The sequence below is a fragment of the Perca fluviatilis genome, chromosome 13, assembly GCF_010015445.1.
Source record: "Perca fluviatilis chromosome 13, GENO_Pfluv_1.0, whole genome shotgun sequence".
Classification (NCBI taxonomy): domain Eukaryota; kingdom Metazoa; phylum Chordata; class Actinopteri; order Perciformes; family Percidae; genus Perca; species Perca fluviatilis.
Genome location: NC_053124.1, coordinates 27841983 through 27859268, shown reverse-complemented (window position 1 = coordinate 27859268; position 17286 = coordinate 27841983). Strand labels below are relative to the sequence as shown.

At 39.5% G+C, this 17286-nt stretch overlaps 4 protein-coding genes across 4 annotated transcripts; 2 read left to right on the top strand and 2 right to left on the bottom strand.

Annotated features, from left to right (window-relative positions):
• Window positions 1-266: 266 nt before the first annotated feature.
• On the bottom strand, window positions 267-3996 carry psmb9a (proteasome 20S subunit beta 9a). Its single transcript, XM_039820126.1, has 6 exons — window positions 3697-3996; window positions 3416-3483; window positions 2884-3015; window positions 1867-1996; window positions 1249-1390; window positions 267-1060 (listed from the first exon to the last, which is right to left on the bottom strand). The coding sequence occupies exons 1-6, from the start codon at window positions 3745-3747 to the stop codon at window positions 933-935; spliced, it is 651 nt and encodes a 216-aa protein (XP_039676060.1). The 5' UTR covers window positions 3748-3996; the 3' UTR covers window positions 267-932.
• A 589-nt stretch (window positions 3997-4585) lies between these two features.
• psmb12 (proteasome 20S subunit beta 12) lies at window positions 4586-7507 on the bottom strand. The gene is made up of 6 exons (XM_039820124.1): window positions 7399-7507; window positions 6878-6948; window positions 5990-6121; window positions 5500-5629; window positions 5271-5415; window positions 4586-4764 (listed from the first exon to the last, which is right to left on the bottom strand). Exons 1-6 carry the CDS (start codon window positions 7444-7446, stop codon window positions 4637-4639), a joined length of 654 nt encoding a protein of 217 aa, XP_039676058.1. The 5' UTR covers window positions 7447-7507; the 3' UTR covers window positions 4586-4636.
• Window positions 7485-10860, top strand: psmb13a (proteasome 20S subunit beta 13a). The gene is made up of 8 exons (XM_039820122.1): window positions 7485-7606; window positions 7865-7952; window positions 8348-8445; window positions 8969-9109; window positions 9230-9345; window positions 9722-9780; window positions 10137-10288; window positions 10455-10860. Exons 1-8 carry the CDS (start codon window positions 7545-7547, stop codon window positions 10564-10566), a joined length of 828 nt encoding a protein of 275 aa, XP_039676056.1. The 5' UTR covers window positions 7485-7544; the 3' UTR covers window positions 10567-10860.
• A 457-nt stretch (window positions 10861-11317) lies between these two features.
• On the top strand, window positions 11318-17032 carry psmb8a (proteasome 20S subunit beta 8A). Its single transcript, XM_039820123.1, has 6 exons — window positions 11318-11639; window positions 12026-12167; window positions 12573-12684; window positions 13358-13487; window positions 15291-15495; window positions 16473-17032. The coding sequence occupies exons 1-6, from the start codon at window positions 11490-11492 to the stop codon at window positions 16559-16561; spliced, it is 828 nt and encodes a 275-aa protein (XP_039676057.1). The 5' UTR covers window positions 11318-11489; the 3' UTR covers window positions 16562-17032.
• Window positions 17033-17286: the final 254 nt, after the last annotated feature.

Here is a 17286-nt window from a genome sequence, read left to right as displayed (position 1 = left end):
CTAAAAACACTTAAGAAAAAAGGGTGACATAATCTTCTGGTTGTGCAACAAATTTGACTTTCACTTTTTGCTGATATGTTGTCAGACTGAATACCTGACACACAACTGCTGCTGCTGTTAGAGAAAGTGTGGGCATGTTTCTGTGGGACTAGTGAGGATAAAGGAATGTCAGGGGTTCTCATAGACTGTTAATATATATATATATATATATATTTATTAACAGTCTGATGAAAAAGGATGAAATTTACAAAAAATTTTAAAAAAAATTACTTTGCCACTCAGGACCATTAAAACACAAATTGGAGCCGTATGGACTGAAAAATTGGTCTTGCAACAAGTTTAAGAGAAAGAAGTGACCTGATGGCTAGAGACCATTTGATAGACACAGGGGCAATTTCCACGTCTACCTCTGTAAAGCTGTCCTGAACTTGGTGAAGGGACAGAGCTAACAAAATGTTAGATGTAAGATAACCTTAAATTTCAAAGTCCCTAATGATGAGCCACAAACTTAATCAGCTTTATCTGATGATCTGAGGGTGTGAGCAGCTTTTAAATTACAGTATACACACACCAAGGTTTATCTGTGTTTTTTGCCAAGGCACTGGTTATGGTTAGGGTTAAGGTTAAGGTTAGGTGCCTTGAAGGCAGCGGTCGCAGCGCTGCCTGGAAGGAGCTGTTGGGGGCAAAAAACACCATCGAGCTACACCAAGGCTACTTAATATTACACTTGAAATAGCTTTGGGAATCATAGAACAATGCATTTTCCTAAATAGAATTATTAGTCAAAGTATTTTTAATTTTTTGTTTATAAGCTGAATTAGTTGACAGCTGAACCAAAAAGCGTGTTCAACAATGACTATTGGGAATACCTAATTGTAACCTGCACAACAGTGGCTTAGCAAAATAGGGATGAACAAAAAACTACATATGTATCACTGATCAAAGAAGGTTGGTAAGTCATTCCCTAGAATAACTTTCTCTTCTGTGCCGTGTTCATCAATGGAGACAATATAGGCCACGCCGCCACTGGAGCCATCACGGTTCATTGCCAAAGAGAGAGCTACAAGAGAGACAAAGACAAAGAGCAAAGGGGTGAGAAAGGTGAGGAAAGTGTTAATAGGAAAAATACTTTATATAACATGAAATTATAGAATAGTTAGCTCTTTTCAGCAGCTAGTAGAAGAGTCAGCAAAGGACTGGTTTCTCTTTCATCATCCCACAAAATGTCTGACAAAAAAAAACACTTACTGTTGACAACAAACTGCTGGCACTCCTCCTTGTTCATGCCCTTACGATATTCAGCATCAACAAACCCATAAACATATGAGCTGCCAGAGCCACCGACTGCAAAAGGTTGCCTCGTCAGGAGACCATTCAGGGTTGCAAACACCTGGGAGAGGTCAAAGGTCACGGGGACAGATCAGACAGACAGACCATAATGTCATTCATTCTGTATGAACACCAATAACATCAAGTGTGTTTGTTGGATAAGATCTTTTATTCAAAGACTCCAGCAGCAACAACACGTCTACAATCTTTTATCAACATCAAGGGCACTTTAGCAGAAGTTAAAGACATACATTTTTACATTATAAATTATTGTTTCTAATAATCTTTCAGATGACATAAACCAATAAAAAGAGATGTTCAAGATGCCAGCACTGTCATCTTTAATCTGATTAGGAGCAGTTGTTCTCGAAATATCACCTAGGTGTAATAAATAAGTGGATATTGCAGCCCTACAGTGATCATGATCTTCTCACTTTTGGCTCAGCACCTGTCCTTTTTTGTTTGAATGCTCATGCATACTCTTACTTGTAACATTATTTTCCATTCCAGTCTGCAGCCAACAACATGTGTACTGACCTGTCCTTTATCTTTCCTGTCCCAGCCGGCCACGATGAGATGCGCCGACAGCTCCTCCTTGTACTTGTACGAGATGTTCCTCACCAGAGTGGCAGCTGAGCGAACCTGGGGATCCTCGTCTATCTCAAGACTGACAGAGGAAAACAGAAAAAAACTAGACTTACCACTTAGTGTTTGTATGCCTCTGCCAACCAATCAAGTTGCTGTTACATCCATGTCTGTCCAGACTCATATAATATATGAAGTGAAGACTTAACAGTAAAAAAAAAAAAAGGTAAGTGTATTTTTTGGCTAAACGTGGATGCTGCACACACATCTTCAACATGGCAACCTCTATACAATCACCACAGTTTCAGATGGGCACCAAAGATTTAATTCAGTATCATTCTCCCATTCTGTTCCTGAGTTATGGCGTTGAATAATGGCCAGAACATAATTTTTGCATTACGATGTCACACTGAAGTTGACCTTTGTCCTTTTGTATATGTAATGTCATCACTTCATCATTTTACCCTATTGGACATTTTGTGTTAAATATTGTCATAATAAGCGTAGGTATTCTTGAGTTATGGGCAAAAATGCATTTTGTGAGGTCACAGTGACCTTGACCGCCGACCAACAAAACCTAATCAGTTCATCCATGACTTCAGGTGGACGTTTGTGCCAAATTTGAAGAGGCCGAGGCATAAAAACATATTGTAACAGTAACAGGATACAGTGTCTCCGATAAAAAGAGAGAGAAAAACACATTGTGCATTGTGGTTTCACTTGCACAGGCTTATACAATACTGATAACTTTACGTTTAAGCTCCCAGTAGCTGAAACTTGTTGATGAATGTTAAACTTTTAAAGCCAAAACATTTCACTCAGTGGAGTTTTTATATTGTATTCAGAATTTCTCAGGAACCATCTTTACACCAGTAAGGGACACTATTAGCTGAGCAATTAAATGAATGCATAAACTGTGCAAAATAGTCCTTGCTCATTGTATGAGCTCTTCTTTGAGTGTGTATTTACCTGTGGACGTCGAGCTGGTAGTTGACCATCTCAGCGATGGTCTGAGCGTCTGCTGCAGAGCCCGACAGAGCACAGTAGATCTTGTCATGGAGGGGAGACAGCTTGTTCATCACCCTGTTCACCACTGAGGACCTGGATGGAGGAATGGAGAGGGAGAGCGTGTGTGAATGTGGGTTTTTCATTCTGTATATATATATTAGTGCATTTACATTTTAGCATATTCATTTTTAGTTTATTTATATATTATCACTATTTATGCTTATTTCTCTACCCTTCTGCACTTCTGGTAAAACTATTAACTTAATGTAATTGTTTATCTGTGCAATGACAAAAAGTTAGAAAATGCATCTAATCTAATCCAAAAAGCAGGATATTCTGCATGTAAGGAAAGATGAAGAGGTGGGAGGATATCGGGGTCATTATGCGTGAGAAGCTAAATAATCCCTGGTGTCATCTATGTAGATAGAGGTGGACACTGACACTGCAGTGCATGAATACACACGCGCGTGCACACACGCACGCACAAACTTACCCTGCAGACACTCGAGAATCAGACCCCAGCACGACCCCTCCATTAAACTCTATGGCAATGATGGTCGTCTACGGACACAGATAAAAACAATGGCTATTTATCATTCATTTTTCGCGCACACGCACACGCGCGCGCGCACACACACACACACACACACACACACACACACACACACACACACACACCTGTCAATTCCGCATTTAAGCCCAATCCACAGGTTATCAGAACTGCGCACATACAGACCATCAACTGTCTCAAACATTTAAAAATAGGCTACTTACTCCAGTTTTCACCTCCTCAGACAACCACTCGGGCCCCGTTTCTTCCAACATGCTGATGCTCTGCTGAGACTCCGGTAACAATGGCCGTATATCTGTCTGCCAGGGACGGAAACCGAAAGGCTCAGTCGAGCCGAGCAGCCGGTTTTATAAAGTTTTATCGTTGTCGAAACCCTTCTTTAAAAATCTAAAACTGTTTTCGACGACTTTGGTCTCACATCAGGCGGACTCCATGTTTTCCTGAATTAAATCGAAATTGAAAGTTACATTGTCCCTCCCCTGCGTTCAGCTCTTCACCAGTAGGCTATTTCAAACGTTAACACTGAAAAGTGCACACATTTCAAAACCAGTGAGGATTGTCTAGGCTACCCTGTGGTGGCATAACTGTTTAATTGCGTGGACCACAAAGTCATTCAGTTGTCACGACACTAAATAGACTGCATACAGCATGCACTATTACATTTTAAAACCCTTCAAGAATGATGGGGCAAAAACAGTAATTTGCAGAACACATCACAAATCCATGAAAAGCCTTTATTTTTGACGCACATAGCTCAAATAAAGAAAGAGAGATGAAGAAAGATGAGGTTTTGGAATTTTTAATTTTTATTTCACATATTTTGCCCTTTAAAAAAACATTTAAAAAAAACACACAAAAGAGAATCTTTTAATGGAAATATTTATCTATTAAGAGCTGTAATGGTAGTTTTGTAGTTTGGTATAGATTTTGTATAACCTAGTTTTTACACAACTATTTCCACATTCACAAGTTTCTCATTAGCAGGCAACTAACTCATGTTTCATGTGTCTGACTTGTGTTTTAGGTGTGCGTTTGTATATTCTGTAACACCCCAGTCCTATACAAAGCAAATTAGTGATTAAATTGTAGCTCATGGATTTCAAAGGATTAGGCTACTTTTTTTTTTTTTATCCAAATTTTATTTTATTCATCATGGAACTTAGGCAGCTTGTCACCAGGAACAACCACATGCTCCACCCCGCTCTCCGTGACCACCACCAGGTGAGCCACGCCCCCGCTGACGTTGTCTCTGCCCATGGCCAGAGCAAGAGCTGTGAGCACAGGGACAGAGGAGAGGAGGAAGGAAGATAGGAACAAAAAGCAGGAGGTAAACAACCACAGACATTAAGTTTGTAACATTTGTACAGCTACAACTACAACTACTGAGTCACCAACAATGTTATCTTTCCTTAAGTGCAAATAAAAGCCTTATTGTAATAAAAAAGGTGTAGCCAATATACAACACTGCAAATCCTTGAATACTGAATAACCTCCTCTTCTGATTAAAGTCGAAACTCTTCTCACGGAAAATAAATCCAACCTCTAATTTCAACTGAGAAATCTCTGTATGCTGCTGAAGACTGTAAGCGGTGTATCATTGTGCACATTGTTTCTCATTTTCTGCTACACTCTTGTACATAATCATTAAGTTTGGGAGAATCACAAACCAATTTCCCCCAAAAAACATTCTCAAATCCTGATATAAACTTCCTGACAAAAGAGGTACAAACTGATTTAGATTTGGGTAGGCTACATAAGTAAAATAATACAACAGTACCATTAGTTGCAAACTGTAGGCATTCCTCTTTGCTCATGTTGGGTTTGTATTTGGCGTCAACATAGCCGTAGATGTAAGTGCTGCCTGAGCCACCGATGGTAACTGGCTGTCTGATTAACATCCCGCCTAGAGACACGACGTACACCTGGAGAAGGATGGAGAGGATCAGTAATGCAGCTATATGCTGAAAGGTGGAGTATCTCCGACTGTCTTTACAACCACTACCTACCTGTGCTCCATTCTTCCTGTCCCAACCTGCTGTGATGAAGCCGGCCTGCAGCTCGTCTTTGTTTTTGTAACACAGTTCTTTCAGCACCGAGGCTGCTGCTATCACCAGTGGAGGGGTCTCCATCTGGACACTATGGATTAAGAGGGAATCGAGAAAGATCAACTTTTTAAGTTTGTGCTGTTAAAAGTAAAATAGACTTTGAATATTTTATGTATTGTTTTGGATTCTCAAATTATTGTGTGTGTGTGTGTGTGTGTGTGTGTGTGTGTGTGTGTCTGAGACTGTTAAAGCATGCAGGGTATGTGTTAGTTTGCATACACACAACTGTGTATAACTGTCTTCGCCTGGGAGTCATGGAAGAATGAAAAGAACCCAAATAACCAGTGGGATTAATAAAACCTTATTTCTTAAAGTAAAAATGAGATGAACATATCTGTCTGTGTGTGTGCGTGCTAATATGTGCCAATGTATTCATGTGAGTGTTTGGCACCTGTGGAAGGACAGGTGGAACTTTGCAGCCTTGGTGACGGCCTGAGCATCTGCGAGTGAGCCAGCCATGCAGCTGAAGATCCGGTCATGAACCTGAATCACCTTGTTGATTGTCTTAGATGATACATATTCCCTGAAAAGAGAGACAAAGAGAGGATGAACATAGCCATGGTGCACAGAGACTTTTCAGATAGACTACATACACATTTGCAGCTCTGACTGGCTCTGACTAGAAGTGCTATGAATAAGACAAAACATTCATCATCATAATATATTAAGGTCCTGCACATGCTTCCAAACCAATAATGTAGTTACTGACTATTCACCATTCAGCCAAATAATACACAACCCTCTCATTCAGGTTAAGATTTCTGAATGTAAACTTTTAAATGTCCTTGTTTCCAACACTGAATGCATCCTTAAGAGTCTTGTATTAAATGTTACATAAGTAAAAGTATTCAAAATGTACTCAGTGTTTCAATCGTAAAAGTACTTAATGAAGACAAATGTCCCCTATAACTGTTAGAATTTGTGTAAAGTGGATTATTATTCCTGTGTAAGCAGCATTTTACTGATGTACAGTAAATTGAGCTGGAGTTCATTTTAATTGTTTTATATACTGTTAGGTAGTTTATACAATACAGTTTATACACCTTTATGCATTATATTTTATAAGCTTACTGTATGTTACTGTATTTATGCAAAATCCTAATTTGTAAAGTAACTAGCTGTCGAAAAATGAAAAAAGTACAATATTTCCCTCTGGATTGTGTATCAACTTGAATTTGTAGATTTTATTTTTTATCATGAATGTTATAAAGCAGTCCCTCTTCTTTATTAATCTGTTCAACAACGAGGCAACTTCAGTGTAATGTCACAACACCCTCACCCTCCAATGGAAGCCCTGGAATCTGACCCAATCACGACCCCTCCATCAAAAGTAGCAGCCAGGATGGTGGTCTGCGGGAGGAGAGACAACAGAGTGTGCTTGTTGGTGTGTAGATGTATTAAGCCAAACAAGTACAACACTAAGTTATACAGCATCACAGACATGTATTATTGCTTATGGCTTCGTGTCCATTCAGCAGGCTGAATAAAGCTATGAATTCTGGGATTTAGAGTTCTGAGAAGGAATTGTTTTTTAGAGGATATTAACTGAAAATGAAAGTGTAGCCGGTCGATACTTTTATAGAAATATAAAAATTGAGCTAACATGTAACCAATATAGGCCAACTGATAATAAAACACATGAAATTTCCAGTCGATGTCTTTTCACTTTGTGTTTGGTTACTATTCACGTTACATCATCACCTGTTCATCCGCGAAATCAGTTATCGATCAGTTTTCGCTTAATATCTTTGGTGCTGCTTCAGTAGATAAATATAAGTGAACCGGTCCGGATTTACTCACCCCTGTGCTGACTCCTTTGACTTGTGAGTCCGTGCAGCGTTTCTCCATTTTCACTCCAAAACCGAAAGAGAAGAAGGAGAGGCGACGCTCCGAACAGCGACCTCAGGCGCATTGAGACGCGCAGAGAAGCCGCAGTCAGACCCAGTATGGCGCTATCAAATGTCTTCGAAACTCCTGCAGCTGGGTTTAATTTCGACAACACGTCAAGGTATGAGCTTCTTTGTATGTTTTCTCAACAGCAGACTGTATGGATAATGACAAAAAAAACAATCAAATTAAACTGTCGGTTACACTAAGCTTTCACCGGGATCAAAAGCGAAAGTAACTTTTTCCTGGTTGTTTATCACTTCAATCAGTGAAACAATATAGTGATGTTGTGTTCGCTATTATGTCTATACTATTAAACTAATATTCATCAGTTGACCCCCTGTTACCCCCTCATCCCTCTCTCTCTCCATCTCTGTAGAAATGCTGCATTAGAGGGTCTTTTTGATGGAGGACAGACACCTAAACCTATGAAAACAGGCACCACCATAGCAGGAGTGGTGTTCAAGGTGAGTATAAAGCTGTTTAAACCGCACTGTTAAAACATGAATGAACCAAAACAGTTACTTTAGTCCATGAACTATAAATTAGATTCTTCACATTGTTTTTCTTTTACCTTCCATCAGTGCATCACAGAACACAACAGGGAAAGCTTTTTATAAAGTCCCTGTTCACACCTGCATTGCCACAATGCATAACTTTGCTAACAACAAATGCAATGTATGTCCATTGCACACATTTTCACACTGGACCAAATGCGATTTTAATGCCTTGCCCAAAGGTAACCAAAGGGTAGCTGTATAAAATGTGCGCAATTCGTGTGTGTGTGTGTGTGTGTGTGTGTGTGTGTGTGTGTGTGTGTGTGTGTGTGTGTGTGTGTGTGTGTGTGTGTGTGTGTCCGCAGGATGGGGTGGTGCTGGGAGCAGACACAAGAGCTACCTCCAGTGAAGTGGTGGCCGACAAGATGTGCGCAAAGATCCATTACATTGCTCCAAATATATAGTAAGTCTAATGAGCGGAGAAATGTAGCTTTAAAATACTCTCATCATCAGTCTATTATGTCCTATATAATTCCAGTTGTTTTGCAATTAAGTGCAATTTTCTTTTTGGTGCACTGCACATTTTACTCCTTTACTTGTGATTTTCTACATATCCCAGAATGCCCTACAGTGATGTTGTATTAAGTATTAAGATTTGCCACATAAGAACAGTTATGGCTGAAAAGTAAACAGTGGTCCTGTGGTGACTTTATGTTCAAAATCTACTGAAGAGAGCCTTAAACAAAGTGACATGCTGCCGATGACAGATTGCCCAAGATGCAAGTTGTGGTTGCATTGCATTCTGGGCTGTTGAGGCTGCTGTGTAAGAAGAAATTCATCAATCTGTCCTTTGTATGCTGGATTTCTTGTTGAAGGGAAATAGTGTCTCAAGAAAGAAACCATCATTTAACTTTTCTCTCCTTCTCTTTTCATTAATCTTTCACTCTCTGACTTCCAAATTAATTTTTTGTTTTTTCTCTCCGTAGTTGTTGTGGAGCAGGTACAGCAGCAGATACAGAGAAGACCACAGATATTCTCTCCTCCAACCTGACCATCTTCTCTCTGAACAGCGGGAGGAACCCTCGTGTCATCATGGCCGTCAGCATACTACAGGATATGTTGTACAGGTTTGTGTTGCACACGCACATGTACCTGTATCTAGAGGTGTAGACATGTAACTCACAGTCCATTAAAATAACTGTGGTGTTAATCAGGCTTCCCCTGTTTTGATCTTTGCACCCCCTCAGGTATCGTGGCCAAATTGGTGCGAATCTTATACTGGGAGGAGTAGATTGCACTGGGAACCACCTGTACACTGTGGGGCCTTATGGGAGTGTAAATAAGGTGCCTTACCTTTCAATGGGTATGTGACCTAACTCTGTTCTATAAGTGTTGGCAGCACTGTTACTGTGACATCCGTTTTTAGATTCTTTGTTGTTGAAGTTTCTGTGATGCATCGTGTTGGCTATTACCACCTGAGCCTCGTTCGTAATGTTGAAATGTGTTATTTTGTGTATAAAATACATAAAATGTGTTTTGAAATACTTTATATAGATGAACTATCAGTGCCAGAACATATCAAAACACATTGTGTGTTATATGACAACTTTATTATTCTACATTTTACCAGTATAAATTATACATTTTAATTATTTTAATTAATTATTATTAGTTATGCATTTTATTCACTCAGACTACATCCAGTGTGTTTTGTCTGACTTCACTTTGTGTCCATGCAGGATCTGGTGATCTGGCTGCTCTTGGGATTCTAGAGGATGGGTTCAAACACGACATGGAGGTACGCCACCTAGACAGCTGTTGTAACGTATTGTGATTATGAACATTAGTCGTGATCATTTAGACATAATCAAAAAATGATTCCAGGTACTTTTTGGCATCTTTAATTTAATGAATGTGGCAGGGCTGTTGGTCAAATAAGCTTCTAGATTATGTAAACAGTTGAGAAAATGTCATTCGTTGTCCTCCATTTGAATTGGATCTATTACCAAAGAAAAAAACTGAAAGATTGTGTAGGCATTGGGAATTTACTGCAGGTGGATTTTTAAAATGATGAGTGCCCCTTCTCCTTCATGTTCTGTATGTTGCTGTTGTCCCTCCCTCATTCATTTCCCTGATTCCTCTGAACTGTCTTAGCTGGAGGAGGCGAAGGAGCTGGTGCGTCTCGCCATCCACGCGGGCATCATGAGTGACCTCGGCTCAGGCAACAACATCGACATCTGCGTCATCACCAGACAAGGAGTGGACTACATCAGACCCTACCAGGTGTCAGAGTACAAAGACAACAGGTAGGCCAGCATGAGTAGGACTTTATTTAAGATCTGCTCTCTGGACAGATTCTTAAAAGAAGACATTTTATGTCAAAACATTTCTGCAAATCAAATTTCCTTTGGTTAACATTTGGTTAACTCCACATTTGTTAAATCTATCTATCTATCTCTTCCTCTCTCCTAGGAAAACTAAATACAAATACCGTCCAGGCACAACACCGGTTCTGACAGAGAAAGTAGTCCGCTTAAAGCTGGAGGTTGTGCAGGAGTCCATGCAGCGGATGGATACAGCCTGAGCCACGACGATGCAGAATCACACCATATAACACCACAACAATTAGCAGCAAAATGAAAACGTCTTTAATTTGATTACATTTTCATTCACCAGTTTTTATATATAAGTAGTGAAACATCTCAGACACGTGATTAACATTGTAATCATGGTTTCTACTCTGCTGCTATGCTTCACTGTGATGTGAAATAGTTTAGAAATACTTAACGGGTTACTACAGTAAGCAGAGACACTGCTAGGCCATAAAGACTGTAACATGTTTAAAAAAATAAAAATAAAGGAAAATCATTGAATTAAATTCTATTTGACCCCTGTTGCTTAATTTATTTTCATGTTTTATAGTCTAATATTTACTAACTGTAATATTTGATGGCCCCAAACAGCTGATGATAACAGACCCAATAAACAGAAAGGCTTATAAGCGGCTGCATATTATGTTAATTTATATGTCATAATACATTGTTAACTTGTCATTAAGTGAACTGCATTAGATTGTGTATTTCTATAATGATGAACTATGCTGGCTTTCCCAAACCTGAGTGATGCTTTTCCGCTTAGAAACTGATGACGAGACAAATATAGTGCTCTCCTATTGGTTTATGCGGGGTTTGAGCCATCTTTTTTTTATTTACGGAGTCTTGGTTATTTTTTATTTTGATCAATGAACTTTTTAAGTTACTAAACACAAATATATTGAATAATAGTTGCGCACACATTTTGTGTTGCTGACTTATTTTGAATGTTATTTTTTTCAGAGGGCAGGACAATAAACTAGTTTTTAATTGAAACCCTTTCACTTTCGAATTCTTCGCGTCACGTACAAGGAAATTATCCTTGACGCTTTGTTAGTCGCCTTCGTCATTTTGGAAACCTTAACCCTAAAGTATAGAATATATTTAGAATATAGTCAGTACACTTTGATACATAATGGCGCTTTTACAAGTAACTGGTTTTAAGCCTTATTCTGAACTCCGGGGGCAGATTCATCCAGCAGGACAGACGCATCTCTTCGACCGAACCAACCACTACAGTTTCGGGACCAAAACTCAAGAATTTGCTGTTCCTCTGGGTGTAGACGTGAGTATTATTTTACCAAATGTTGGTAAGCAACTGCACTGAATCTTATCCGGTATACCTGCCACAAGCATGACGCGTCAGACGCGGTAGTCCAAGTTATTTTACGCGTCTGTGGTTCTCAGTGTGTGGTGTCGGTTTGCGTCTTAAGAAACTTTATATGATGCATTTATCTTAACTATCCCGAATTATTGTCAAAGGATATTAGAATGTGATAGATATTTCATTCTTGTGTTCTCAAGCAAACACGCGTGCGCGCGCGCGCGCACACACACACACACACACACACACACACACACACACACACACGCGCACACACACACAGTGCTATTACCATGGCTATTACGCATGTTGCGTCTCACTGAGATCCCTTCTTTGATTTCTTTTAGCCTTCCGGGTTTCTCAAATCCTGCAACCGTGACGCAGGTGTGTCCATAGACCTGAACCACGGTACGACCACCCTGGCCTTCAAGTTCAGACACGGAGTCATCGTGGCTGTGGACTCCAGAGCCTCAGCTGGCCGTTATTTAGGTAAACGCGCATGCCTAGAAAAGTATGGAGAAAATGTTATTTGACCTGGAAAATATTAGAAAAGATGGAACTAAACAGAATATTGGGAAAAATGTGGGAAAAGTTTATTCTGACAGACTATTAGCTTCTGTAAAGATGAGCTATAGAGTCACATGACCCAGTCAGTCATATTGACCAACCATAATTAAAAATATATATAAAAAACACTGCCATCAACGTTAGGAACAAAGGTCTCAAGGGGGTGGGGAGCTTTGAAATGTAAAATTTAGGGACCATGAACTAAATGAAAAATGTAAATAAGGCAACAAGTGTAACCAAGTTGCTACTTCATAGTGTTGACATGCATCAAACTATAATCTTGGTCACTGAATGTCTCCTTCTCCCAAATGTGTCACGGCTCTGCAGCATCCAACGATGTCAACAAGGTCATAGAGATCAACCCGTACCTGCTGGGCACCATGTCGGGCAGCGCTGCAGACTGCCAGTACTGGGAGAGACTCCTGGCTAAAGAGTGCAGGTCTGTTATTCAGTGTATTGAATATTTGTCCCATTGTCGGCCAATCCCTTTTGTCCTTCAGTTTATTCTTTTTGGGTGACACAAAGAGGTTCAGGGATTAGGATTGTGACTTCCCAGGATAGAGGTACAATAGCTTTTGGTCCTGGGTTTGAATCCCACCTGAGCTAACTGGGACCACTCCTACGTGGAGTTCATATGAAAACATACTTGTTGCAGTCAGTATTATATAACTTATCAAAACAGAAATGAAAAACATAATTACGAGCGCCTGGGTAGCTCACCTGGTAGAGCGGGCATCCAGAGGTTTACTCCTCGACGCAGCGGCTGCGGGTTCGGCTCCGACCTGTGGCCCTTTGCTGCATGTCATTCCCCCCTCTCTCCCCTTTCATGTCTTCAGTTGTCCTGTATGAATGGAGGCCTATAATGCAAAACAAAAAAACATAATTACTTAATTATAATAAGGCTAATTCAGGTTTACAGTACATTTGTCATTTTATCACAAATGTTTTTTTAAATGAAAAACATGCATTAAAGTATATGGAGTATCATGAGTATCTATTTTCATTGTTGGCAGCCCAAGTTCAGGCCAACCTGGACCACCTGCTGGACTGACTGATTTGTCAAGTGATTTGCTTATGAATGTATTGGTACTTTGTTTTATTATTTCATCCAGGCTGTACAGGCTGAGGAACAACCAGAGGATCTCTGTGGCTGCAGCCTCCAAGCTGCTGTGTAACATGATGCTTGGTTACAGAGGCATGGGCCTTTCTATGGGAAGCATGATCTGTGGATGGGACAAAGAGGTGAGCTGTGTGTGTGGTTGTGAATGTGGATGTGTATGTGTGTGCGAGTCTTACTGAAAACATTACCAAGTTGTGGTTTTCAGTACAAGCCAGGGGAGTGTAATGGTGGGATTGGATGTGTATGTAATTTGACTCTTTTATTGTTCCTGTTAGTGTAATATGGCTGTATTATAAAAAAAAGTGATGCTGGTGTCGTCAGGGTTTGTGAGACTTGGACCCAAAAATGCAGAGTAGCGACAAGGAGGCAGCAGGCAGAGTAAAAGATTGTATTAAAAAAAAGGTTTACAAACTGAAGGTGTCCTAAGGGCAGGCAGGCAGGCAAAACGAAGACCAAGAAACAAAATTCAAAACCCACTAGAAAAACAGAAGACACCGAAGGACAAAACTACCAGGAAGGCACGAACGCAGTGAACGAACGGGGAGAGAAGACGACGATCTGACGAGAGACAAAGAAAGCACAGAGACTAAATACACAACGTAACGAGGGTAGTAACGAGAGACAGATGACATGAGGGCTGATGAACAGGTGGACAACATCAGGGCAGGACAGGCAGCCAATCACAGAGGCGGGAAATCACACAAGGCAGAAAGTAAAGCAAGACACAACACAGAGAGAAACAGACACTACAAAGTAAAACAGAAGCATAAAACATACACACATGGTAAAACATATAGATAATACAGAAACACATGAGACAGGAAACAACAAGGAAACAGGGATTACATTAACACAATAGAACTACAAAAGAAAACCACAACCATGACTGGTGTGTTATTATTTCTAATTACTATTAATGACGCTTGATGACGATAATTTACATTATATATATTCACGTGGCCTTCGTCATTGTAAAAACTATTGAAGTGCTCATATTATGCTTTTTGGCTTTTTCCCTTACCTTTATTGTGTTATATATTCCACCCCAAAGGGACTTACCATCTCCAACAGAAAACACTGTTAACTGTTAAACTGCTCCAAACAGCTCTATTGTAGTCCAGCCTTTACTTCCGTGACGGCGTAACTTTGTAACACACGTTATAATGCTCGCCTAGCTGCTAGCGTGGCACGCCCTCATACTCTGCTTCTGACTGGCTAGTAGTCCTTACCTAGGTACTGCTCATGTGCGAATCCCAACAAAGATGGGACAGAAGTGAGATGTCTCACTCTGTAGCTAAAACAGAGAGCTCAACACACAGGGTGAAAAGAGGAGCTGCAGCAATGTGCAGTACAACAAAAATATGTTTTTTAAATTAAACCATGTAAACCTAATCTGATATAACCTCTAAATACAATTATGAACCTGAAGATGAGCATAATATGAGCATTTTAAAATATAGGCACCATTTAGATAAACATTTACAAAAGCAATTAACAAAGAGCGATTCAAACAGAGAGTGAATGTTTTCATTGTTTACAGTATATCAAATCTAAAACATATTTACATTTTGACTAAATGTCAATATGACACATAAAAGGTACCATATGGTTCTGAAACCACCAGTTGGCCATCTCAAAATGATTACATTAAAGTATAATCTTTTTAAGAGTCAAGTATACAATCCTGAAAAAAATGGAAGAAACAAGCGTACCCTGCAGACATCACTGATGAAGCAGCTCATTAAATCTAAAAACATTACCCACAAAGACTAGTACTGGTATTATTGACACATCACAATGTGGAAGTACTGCTGTATTCTTATCAGAAACCGTGGCCTGTAGGCCTGTTAATAAAAGTTGTAAATGAAAAAATGTAAATGTAAGACTTTCCCCTACAGACCATATAATGACTGTGTGCTCCCCAGGGCCCTGGTCTGTACTATGTGGATGATAATGCGACGCGTCTCTCTGGCCAAATGTTCTCTACTGGCTGTGGTAGCAGTTTTGCCTACGGTGTGATGGACAGCGGTTATCGGGAAGACATGACGGTTGAGGAGGCGTATGAACTGGGCCGTCGGGGCATCACTCACGCCACACACAGGGACGCCTATTCTGGAGGCGTGGTCAACAGTGAGTACACTCTGAGAATGTTTTCTTTTAGATTTTGCATTTAAGTCTATTTTGTGTCTCTATTTAAGACATTCTTTTTGGCCACACTAGTGATATGGTTGTGGGTAAAGTATAAAGTGGGTCAGCCTGTCCTATTTGGTCCAGACTGAAATCTTAACAATTATGGGTTGGTTTGCCATGAAGTTTTTCCTATAGGATGAATCCTATTGGTTTTATTGATCCTCTGAGTTTCCCTATAGTTCCACCATGATGTTTACATTTTGGTTTTCAGTGAAATATCTCAACAACTTTTGGATGGATTAGCATGAAACTTGGTTCACACATTTATGTCCCCCTCAGGAGGATGTGTAATCACTTTGGTGATCATCTGACTTGTAATCTATCACCATCATCAAACCTTCAAAACTAATGACATTCCTATCATCCTCAATGCTTTAGTATATTTATTTATATATTTAACATTTTAATTTGAGGATAAACTCCTTGAGATGCATCATGTAGTTCTCAAGAGGGCCCTCAGACACAAAAACATGGAAGACATTAAAAACATTAATAGTTATGATAATAAAAAAATGTATAATCCAAACGACACAAAACAACTCACAAATAAGGGCTCTGCTACAATCCCAAACCACACACTTCATCTCTGTTACAAGTGTCATCTGCACAAAACTAACGAGAAATAAAATGAACGAACACTGCCAAATAAAAACAACATTATGTCAAAGTATTGAGTCTACCTATGAACTAAAACCGCACCCAGTTCATGTTCGGCCGGGGAGCTTTGTTGCATGTCCTTCCCCGTCTCTCTTTTTTTAATTAAGCAAAAACAGAATGTTATAGTCCTTAAATATATAAAGCTGTGGTCTGTAAGCACTTGAAAAGGGTAAAATTATATATTTGTCTGTGTACATTTGTAGTTATAATGTGTGTATGTACTAATCTGTGTTTTTGTGTGTGTGTGTGTGTGTGTCTAGTGTACCACATGCAGGAGGATGGCTGGATAAAGGTGTGTAAGGAAGACGTATCAGAGTTGATCCACCGCTACAGGAAGGGAATGTTCTGAGTTTGACCTCTAAACCCAGATCAACCTCAGCCCTCTGAATACCGTCTGCTGATGCGTCCCTTTCCAAAATAAAATAAATAAAATAATCTTTTGGCAACGATTTCAATATATTTTCTCAAAAATTTATTGAAATATTTGATTTTGGAAATGAAAGACCCAACTGTGTCTTACAGCAGAGTGTGTAGGGGAGTGTGTGGACCATTTCTGATTTTGGATCGATGAAATGCCAGACCATGAAATGCTACTTAAAACCATTTCTTTAGCTACATATAAAGCTAAACTTTACAGGATCAAATTGTCATTACATTTTTAGGACTGTTTGTTTAGTTATTGTTCTTTATATTATGTAATGCCGGTACCGTGTATGTGGATACTTACATGTTTCAGTGGTGGTTTTTGTTAGCCAGACATCCTGTTAATATAATCTTACATACAAGAAACCGCTCCAAATAAAGACTGTTGTTCAACTCACGGCTCTGTCCTGTAATGATTGACCTGACTGACATTATGTTGCTTTATGATATAAAGTGTCATGTACAAAACTCATGGGAGTAATTCAGTATATCACTGAAAATGCAAATAAACATTTTTTCAAACAGCAGCATTTTCAGCCTTTATAATAATACATGTTGACTCGTGGGTGATGTGTAAAATATGTTCCAGTTCTTCATGTCTCGGTCCCTGTTTACTGTCAACAACATAGTTCTTCAATATGATCTTGTCAT

Excerpts from the sequence above, each read along its gene's own strand:
- psmb12 (XM_039820124.1), bottom strand. The coding sequence starts at position 7,446 with ATGGAGAAACGCTGCACGGACTCACAAGTCAAAGGAGTCAGCACAGGG. Across the intron at positions 6,949-7,398 it reads TCAAAGGAGTCAGCACAGGG|ACCACCATCCTGGCTGCTAC; the intron begins GTGAGTAAATCC and ends CTCCTCCCGCAG. Across the intron at positions 5,416-5,499 it reads ACAGGAAGAATGGAGCACAG|GTGTACGTCGTGTCTCTAGG; the intron begins GTAGGTAGTGGT and ends ATCCTTCTCCAG.
- psmb13a (XM_039820122.1), top strand. The coding sequence starts at position 7,545 with ATGGCGCTATCAAATGTCTTCGAAACTCCTGCAGCTGGGTTTAATTTC. Across the intron at positions 9,346-9,721 it reads GGTGCCTTACCTTTCAATGG|GATCTGGTGATCTGGCTGCT; the intron begins GTATGTGACCTA and ends GTGTCCATGCAG. Across the intron at positions 10,289-10,454 it reads TCAGAGTACAAAGACAACAG|GAAAACTAAATACAAATACC; the intron begins GTAGGCCAGCAT and ends CCTCTCTCCTAG.
- psmb9a (XM_039820126.1), bottom strand. The coding sequence starts at position 3,747 with ATGTTGGAAGAAACGGGGCCCGAGTGGTTGTCTGAGGAGGTGAAAACT. Across the intron at positions 3,016-3,415 it reads GATTCTCGAGTGTCTGCAGG|GTCCTCAGTGGTGAACAGGG; the intron begins GTAAGTTTGTGC and ends TCCTCCATCCAG. Across the intron at positions 1,061-1,248 it reads CCAGCAGTTTGTTGTCAACA|CTCTCTCTTTGGCAATGAAC; the intron begins GTAAGTGTTTTT and ends TCTCTCTTGTAG.
- psmb8a (XM_039820123.1), top strand. The coding sequence starts at position 11,490 with ATGGCGCTTTTACAAGTAACTGGTTTTAAGCCTTATTCTGAACTCCGG. Across the intron at positions 12,685-13,357 it reads CTCCTGGCTAAAGAGTGCAG|GCTGTACAGGCTGAGGAACA; the intron begins GTCTGTTATTCA and ends TATTTCATCCAG. Across the intron at positions 13,488-15,290 it reads TCTGTGGATGGGACAAAGAG|GGCCCTGGTCTGTACTATGT; the intron begins GTGAGCTGTGTG and ends TGTGCTCCCCAG.